The sequence below is a fragment of the Pundamilia nyererei genome, unplaced genomic scaffold (assembly GCF_000239375.1).
Source record: "Pundamilia nyererei isolate P.nyererei 1_Seehausen unplaced genomic scaffold, PunNye1.0 scaffold00221, whole genome shotgun sequence".
Lineage (NCBI taxonomy): Eukaryota > Metazoa > Chordata > Actinopteri > Cichliformes > Cichlidae > Pundamilia > Pundamilia nyererei.
Genome location: NW_005187622.1, coordinates 54,284 through 62,785, shown reverse-complemented (window position 1 = coordinate 62,785; position 8,502 = coordinate 54,284). Strand labels below are relative to the sequence as shown.

General features: G+C 42.7%; 1 protein-coding gene across 1 annotated transcript in view; it reads left to right on the top strand.

The window, feature by feature from the left end:
- The window catches only part of helq (helicase, POLQ like), a 17,638-nt gene that overhangs the window by 5,940 nt on the left and 3,196 nt on the right, over window positions 1–8,502 (top strand). The window contains exons 4-14 of the mRNA XM_005748398.1: window positions 623–823; window positions 898–970; window positions 1,062–1,159; window positions 1,587–1,685; window positions 1,847–1,992; window positions 2,076–2,315; window positions 2,464–2,605; window positions 4,315–4,419; window positions 4,884–5,085; window positions 5,566–5,723; window positions 5,818–5,916. Of these exons, the coding sequence (XP_005748455.1) occupies window positions 623–823; window positions 898–970; window positions 1,062–1,159; window positions 1,587–1,685; window positions 1,847–1,992; window positions 2,076–2,315; window positions 2,464–2,605; window positions 4,315–4,419; window positions 4,884–5,085; window positions 5,566–5,723; window positions 5,818–5,916 (1,563 nt within the window). The remainder of the gene's footprint in view (window positions 1–622; window positions 824–897; window positions 971–1,061; window positions 1,160–1,586; window positions 1,686–1,846; window positions 1,993–2,075; window positions 2,316–2,463; window positions 2,606–4,314; window positions 4,420–4,883; window positions 5,086–5,565; window positions 5,724–5,817; window positions 5,917–8,502) is intronic.

Here is an 8,502-nt window from a genome sequence, read left to right as displayed (position 1 = left end):
CAGTTGTCATGGTGATTCTATGCCACTTTAGAAACATGAAAAGGTGGAAACGGGCCTGACTGCTTATCAGTTTGTTACCTGTTGAAGTTCAGCAATGGTTGTCTTCAACACAAATGACGATTCATTTTATCACGGTGCTGGTCTGGGGTCAGCATTCACTCAGCTTTAAAATCGCTCTGGGCTCTTGGCTAGCTTAGTGTTAGCATGCTGGCTGTGCAGGTGCTTGTGAAGAGCTGAAGCTGTGTTAACAGTGATGCCGTTTTTCTGTCCTGGAGCAGTCTCCACTTTACCATCACACTCTCATCCTTTTGTGCAATAAAAATAAAAGTCATGTCCATGTCCACACTGAAGACTGCACCACTATTTTCCTCTGGCACACAAACTGAAATCAGCTGATCGTAGTGAGAGTGCAAGAACTGATAAGCAGGATCCATAGGCAGGCAGATTAACGATTCCAAGGAATTGCACTACTACTCTCGATTTCCATCTCTAATCATATCATTATCATATTTATGTTCATAAGAAATAAAAGAGGATCAAAACTAGAGCCTTGTGGGACACCTTTCAGAGACATTAACAGCCTTCGTTTTGAACTCTTAGGAAGTACTTTTCACTTTTCCAGGTGCGTGGTTTAGCAAGCTTTGGTCTGGAGCTGGACTTCATGGTGGAGGAGTACGCTGGCAGCAAGGGCAGGTTTCCTCCCGTGAAGAGAAGAAACAAGACGTCCCTTTACATCGCAACCATAGAGAAGGCTCACAGCCTCGTCAACTCTCTGATAGAGAGCAGCAGGCTGGATAACCTTGGACTGGTGGTGGTTGATGAGGTACCTCCCACTTTGGATGAAAGGTGTTTTATACGGCTGGAGGACATTTAACTGAGATTTTGTTTCTTCTGCAGCTTCACATGCTGGGTGACGGCAGCAGAGGGGCCATTATAGAAATGACTCTGGCCAAAGTTCAATATGTGAGCAGTAAGTGTCTTCTTATAGTCTCCATAACTCAATCCAGCCTTAAGTTAAAAACAAACTTCTTGCTTTTGGGTTCTTTTTCTTTTTTTTCCAGAAACAACTCAGATAATAGGAATGAGCGCCACTCTGGGGAATATCAAAGACCTGCAGACGTTTCTGAGGGCTGAAAATTACACGAACAACTTCAGGCCTGTAAGTGATTGAATCAAAGCTGCACCCGAACCTTATAAAACCCTCGAGTGAACACTGACCCTAACTTCCTGCTTCCACAAGGACTTGCTCGAGCATAACACACAGATTAGTCCACCGCTGAAAACAGTTCCTGACACTGAGCAGCTGTTTGAGGGGCTCACTGAGCGTTGTTAAAGTTGCTCATTAACTAAAATCAGGTCTGTGTGTCATGCAAATGCAACTCTCAGAATTAGTCACGACTTATCAGCTGCACATATGAAAATGGATGTGGATGAGCTAGTGATAGTCAGAGGAGAACTTGTGTTTCAAGATCGTTGCATGGAACTGCTGGTTTCTATCAGCGGGGCTTCTTCCTGTCTTTTAAACTCATTTTGAGAGTTTGGGTAAATTGGCGCTCTGTGATTTATTTTATTTTGATTTTTTCCAGGTTCAGCTGAAGGAATTCGTCAAACTGCACGACACCATCTACGAGGTGGACCCAAAAGAAGAGAACTGCTTCAGGTTCTCACGTCTTCTCAACTTTAAAGTAAGTAAAAAACATAATTAACTCTAACAATACAGTGGAGGATCACACCAACACGCCGTGGCCACATTAATATGTACAGGAGACATTTTTCCTGCAGTAAATTAAAGTTTAATGTCCTCCTCTTTCGTTTTCGTGGTGCTTGGTCTTTCTCTTTCCTGCAGTACTCGAGCACGATGCAGAAGATCGACCCGGATCACATCATCGCTCTGGTGACCGAGGTCATCCCAGCGCACTCGTGTCTGCTCTTCTGTCCCACCAAGAAGAACTGCGAGAATGTGGCGGCGATGATCTGCAAATATCTGAAAGAGTGAGCAGCAGCCACTGGGTGACTCCTCCCACTCTGCCGCCCATGCCAATCACTGACTCAGAAACCTTTCTCGACTCTTTCAGGGACTTCTTGCGGCACCGCGAGGAGGAGAAGGGCGTCCTCCTCAGGGAGCTGCGGGACAGCGGGAATGGCTCGTTGTGCCCGGTGTTAAAGGTCACTGTGCCGTATGGCGTGGCGTACCACCACAGCGGGCTAACATCCGAGGAGAGGAAACTGGTGGAGGAGGCCTACTCCAGCGGGGTCCTCTGCCTCCTCACCTGCACCTCCACCCTAGCTGCAGGGATCAACCTACCTGCTCGCAGGTGAGCCGCTCATTAAACAGCTTTTTCCCTTTCCTGTCAGGAGCTCACCTGCGTGTTCATGTGTACATATCAAAGGTTATGCACATTTGCTGCTGCTGAAATGATCTGACCTCTGTTTGACCCCGGTTTGACCTCTGTTTGCACACAGAGTGATCCTGCGCTCGCCGTACATAGCCACAGACTTCCTGAAGAGGAGCCAGTACAAGCAGATGGTCGGACGAGCCGGCCGAGCGGGGATTGATTCGGTGGGCGAGAGCATCCTGATCCTGCAGGAGAAGGACAGGAACATGGTAACTAGAGCCATGAGGGACTCAAACTGATGTCTGATTAAAAACAGTGAGCCTAAAAACTGAAGCTTTCCAACAATATTATGTCAAAATACTTTTCTTAATTCTCAGATATCTGAAATACAGACCTGCAGGCATAAAATCTGTTTTAGGTTATTAAAAAAACAAAGAAACGTTAAATTAAAAGAGTTAAAAGGTTTAAAAGCTTTATTAAATCTTTGTGTGTGTTTATTTGAGGTCAGCAGCTGCACAGAAACCTCTGTAATGTGCAGGGTTGGACTGGGACAAGCCCGGGTATTTTGACTAGTGACCAGCCCACCATGGTATTATAGGAAAAGCCATAAAGCCTTTATAATAAACTTAAACCTACACCATCCTCCCTATTCTGGTATTCTAAACAGTACTTAGCAAAAATATAAAACAACCTAATTTATAATTACATATACCTAACTAATAGGGTTGCCAAAGGAAAAAAATAGGGAACCACTCCCCCACCCTCTGCCTCAAGATGCTTAACTGACAAAACCGATTTTAATTTAATGCACGTATCAAACAAATGCACATAAATCTATTATTTTTCTCCAGTAATTAAATAGATTCAACATCTTTCTTCAAGAGAATTGGAGACTGCACAGATGGTACCTTCCCAAAGGAAAGAATACTATAACTTACTAGGGTGTATACTAGGCTTAATATTTACTAAATACAATAATGGATTTCTATACATTTTACATCAGATGTAAAATTTGGTTGTAAGATTCAGATAATTATTCATGAAAAGCGAGACATTTTAAATGAGAATAAGAAAGAAAAGTATTTCTTTGTGCCCCCCTCTCCCTGTTAATGCCCTACCTGCCCCCCCTGGCAAAACTTTGCTAGACCCGCCCCTGCACAGTTACCAGCTGTCAGCTACATAAAAAAGGATCCTGGTGTTATTTGTCTCTCAGAAACAGTTCATAACTTCCCTTCAACTCATTCATGTCACCTAAAAGGTAAACCTGTTTCTCCATCACCTGTTCTGTACTGATGATTCAGTAAGGACGTCTCCTGGTTTTATCTTCATGTTTCCCTCTCACCAGATATACAAACCAATATCATGACCAGCAGCTTTTACAGCTGTGGCTCCAGCAAACATCAGCTGATACTAGAAATTAATATTAAATAAATTCTAACAACAGCTGATCAAACTTAAACGTGCTGCTGTTGTTTAGTGCTACAGCCACAGGTTTCTGCTTCTGGCGCAGAGAGAAAAGCTGATCATTGATCAGTTTCATGATTGAATTAGCAACTTTCTAGCTGAAGTACGGCACAAATTGCGTTCCTTTTCACCTCAACTTTAAAGTTCGACCTCCTCGGCTGTAATTGGTCCAGCCCAGAGTCGATCACGACCAACTGGCTAATCCACCACCATTCATTTATACCGTTAAAAAATTAAAAGAAATAAAACCCCATTGGCCCATAAATACGAAAAATCACAAGCAGCCCACCGGGCAAATACCTGGTATGCCCGATGGCCAGTCCAGCCCTGGTAATGTGTTAAAAACAATAAAATTAAGGTGGATATAATAACATAACAATAACTCTTTATGACTTCTCCACCATCTCCGACTCCTGCTAAAACAATCTGATCAGTTTCCTGTGAGTTATGACAAAATAAAAGCATTCAGTTAAACTAACAGATGTCAGATAATTCTGCTTTTGTGTGATTTCAGGCTAAAACACTGGTGTGCGCGCCGATGGAGAGCTGTTACAGCAACCTGATGCACGATGATGGAAAAGGCCTCCTGAGCCTTGTCCTGTCCCTCATTGGATTAAACGTAAATCCTTCTAATTCACTCCAAATCCGAGCAGATTAGCCAGCAGGCGCTAATCTCTTTTATCTCTGCATCATTATTTAATATCAAATGGTACCTCTGTGGGGTCTGACTTTCTTTTCGCTTTTATTTTGAAAAACTAAACTGAATTAGTGGTTTATAAAGAAGCAGCAGATTTTTCTGTATCAGTGAATCTGTCTGTAATTCTGGTTCATTCTAGGTAATTCTAGGTAATTCTAGGTTTTTATTTTGTTTGGTTTGTGTCACTGATGGCAACATTGTCTAACGAACACAAGCTTCGAAATATTCAGTTCACGGAATATAATGGATCCAAATATTTCCATATATCCTTGTTTTTGTTGCTGAACTGGCCAATCAGGATGCCTGATCAATATGTTTTTAAAAATAATCAGATCACAACCTGATTCAACTGGTGCTATTGTCCTTATGTCTTGTGGTTTCTGCAGATCACATCATCCGTGGAGCAGCTGCAGGACTTCCTGCAGGGAACGCTGCTGTTTGTGCAGTGGCAGCAGCTGTGTGTGGGGAGGAGCCTGCTGGAGGCAGTGCAGCAGTGCGTGGATGTCCTGAAGGAGAAAGAGCTCATCACAATAGACTCGCACAGTCAGAGTCTGCGGGTCACCAAGCTGGGAAAGGCTACGTACAAAGGTACCCTCGGCATACCTGTAGGACTCCTTACTTCCTCTCACATGACTTAGAACGTCACGTTTAATCATGATTCTGAAAATCAACAATGAACACAGAGTTGCAGAGTTTTGCTCCTGTTGGCTCTGCATGATGTTATAGCGAGGGAAATCCCTAATATGGTCATCTCAGACACACAAGACTCACCCACTTATGTTCATGAGGAGCAGCCAATAAGAAGACAGTTGATTTAAAGGAGGAGGAGTTAAAACAGATTCAAACATGGAGGGTCATTTTAGCCTGGGCCGGCCACCAAAGATCCTGAACAGGGTAAACTCGTGTCCCAGTCTGGTCCCACTGTTGTCAGATGTTTCGATTCATTGGGCTTAAATAAAGTTTCAAAGATCCTTTTGTAAGGTCAGAAAACTGCGATGGTGTAGTTTTGTGTGTCTGTAGCTGTTATGATTCGTGATGATGAATTAAAGCATTCATGGTGTTCTTCAGCCTCGGTGGATCTGACCTATGCTGAGGTCCTCTACAAAGACCTCTCCAAAGGCCTGGAGTCTCTGCTGCTCAACAGCTACCTGCACCTGGTCTACCTGGTGACCCCGTACGACCTGATTGATCAGTGCAAACCTGACTGGATGATCTTCTTCAGGCAGGTAAGCAGAGCCTGCCTCAGAGCCTCTTGGCCTCCTCCTCCTCCTCCTCACATCTCTCACAAGCTGCTCTCTGCTTCGTCTTCCTCATCTGCAGTTCACACTGTTGTCTGTGGCTGAGCAGAAGATGTCAGCTGCTGTTGGCGTGCCTGAGAGTTTCGTGGCAAGAAAAGCTGCAGGACAGACAGTAAAGAAGGTAAGAAAGTTCAGACCACAGATTTAATGCTTGAGATGTTCAGGTTTTATTTCATTGTTTTTGAGACGTGACCTGTGAAATGTACTCGAACCTGACTGTAAAGAGAGAATCACGAACACGCATCCATGAAATCAAAGATGAAGACCAGAAGCTGCGCAGGTGAACGCAGAGTGATGGAGGAAGCATCTGGATATGTGATGTGTGGCCGCGGTTTTGAAGGTCTGTTAGAAGCTCAGATTAAAACACGCTGAACGCTTCCAGACAGATTAAAGCTTCAGTACAGGATAAAAACATCCAGCTTCACTGTGAAATCTCACAGAGTGCTGCTGTTTCTCCTAATCCAGTTAAAAAAAACGAAACAAAAAAAATTGGATGACTTTACAAAATCTGGATCAACAATACTTTACCTGGGCGGCAGGCACCAAATTCACCAACATAAAAGAGCCTTAACTATTTTAATTTTACTAAGAGCTATTTCATCAGCACTAATTCATTATTTTATCCACAACCTTTAAAATTCTTTCATACAAATGCTGCATGAAATAAACAACTGGGGTGGCTGTAGCTCAGGTGGCAGAGCAGGTCAGCCACTAATCAGAAGGTTGGTAGTTCGATCCCAAGCTGCCTCCTAGCTGCATGCCATATATCCTTGGGCAAGATACTAACCCCATGTTTGCCTACTGGTGGTGGTCAGAGGGCCCGGTGGCGCCAGTGTCCGGCAGCCTCGCCTCTGTGCGCCCCAGGGCAGCTGTGGCTACAATGTAGCTTGCCGTCACCAGTGTGTGAATGTGTGTGTGAATGGGTGAATGACTGGTTGTGTAAAGCACTTTGGAGTCTTTAGGGACTAAGTAAAGCGCTATACAAATGCAGGCCATTTACCATAAACAACTGCACGACCACAAAAGCCAAAAGTAAGAGCTGCTGCTGTTAGCAAGCAAAGCAGGTTGGAAACAGGAAGCAACTTTGTGCACTGTCGTCATGCTGCATGTAAAAATGTAAAACATGACCAGCAGAGGGCAGCAAACATCAAGAGCATTGATTAAACTGTTCTCTACTGTGACGGTATTCTTCATTCATAACACACAGCTCAGTTTAATGTAGATCTCATAGCTTTAAATTTAATGAATAAAAACGCAAATCCTGAATATTTATACATGTATATCACATGTATGAAATACAGTGCTCCATAAATAATCATCACTGTATGAAAATATATTATTATGTTAATATAGTATTAAATACACAGTGTAATGCAGTTTGTAGCACCGTCTATCAGTTCTAGTTTTCTTGTTTGATTAACTCTGGAGTTTTTATTTCATGTTTCCAGCCTGAATCCAGCCCTCTGCTGGAATCACAGTAATCCTGATCCTGTTCCAATAAGCAACAAAAACTGGAGTTTTTGATCTGAATTTGTTTTTTGTTTTTTAAAAAAAGCTGTATTGGCTCCTCTGATTTAATCTGATCATGTAATCCTGTTTTCCATTTGAACTGCTGGATTTCAGGGTCTGATCTGATCTGACGGGCTTAATCCTGCCAGATTAGTTTTTTATAACTGCCGAGCTCTGGTGTGATGTGTAGGGGTGGGTTTAAAAAAATCGATTTTCCAATTCAAATCGATTTTAACTTGACTAAAGACGTAACCACAAAGCACTGACAAGCCGTCGGTGCTGAAAGCAGACATCTCACAGATTCTGAAGCTGGAGGTTTTGTCACTCTGACCAAAATTCACTGAACCAGCAGCAAAAGAAGATCCAAAGTACACTTCACATTGTCATGAATTCTCTCTTATTTTTGCTGTTTTGCTTCCACCACGATAAAATCACACACTCCCCTCCCCCCTGTATTTCAAGAGCAGTTTACCATCAAAAATCTGTTTTCTGCATTATTTATTACATTATTACATTATTATTGCTTATTACGCACCAGTCTACTGTCGTTTACAGCGCTGTCAGCCTCTGTTTGTTTGTTTGTTTGTTTTTTCCAAAAATGATAACATCCAACAAGAAAGCCTAATTTCTGCTGTTCAATACCAAAGAAATGTAAAATTTTACAAATGATGCCAAATTGCAAAACACTTCTATGTCTCTAATTAAACCTCTATGACTTTGCTCTACATCACTTCAGTAGCGTCAGGTAATGTTCATATGTTGATTCGTGGTTTTCTTCCGTTTTTGTTCTACTGCAGAATATTTTTAAGGCGGTTATCTGCTATAAAAAGACAGGCCGGGAAAATCTCCATGTTTTTCTGTGTTTTATCCTCAGTTACTTTGACACAAAGGCATCTCACAAGTGTCAGTAGTACTGACAAATGATCAGAATTATAATATTTCTGACTGTCAGATCCAAATTGAATCGAATCAATTATAGAAATCGGTGATGATACCCAACCCTTGTGATGTGACGGACTCAGGCCGTTCCCTTACTCCAGCTCCACCCTCCAGAGGTGGATGTTTGCACCTTCACAGTAGGAAATGTTAATGTTGTTTGCATGGCACAAATCGAAAGGTTAAAGGTCGTGACTAGGGATGGGTACCGGTGTCCGGTGCCATGGTTTCACTGAAACTTACTAACATCGAAAATCATGAC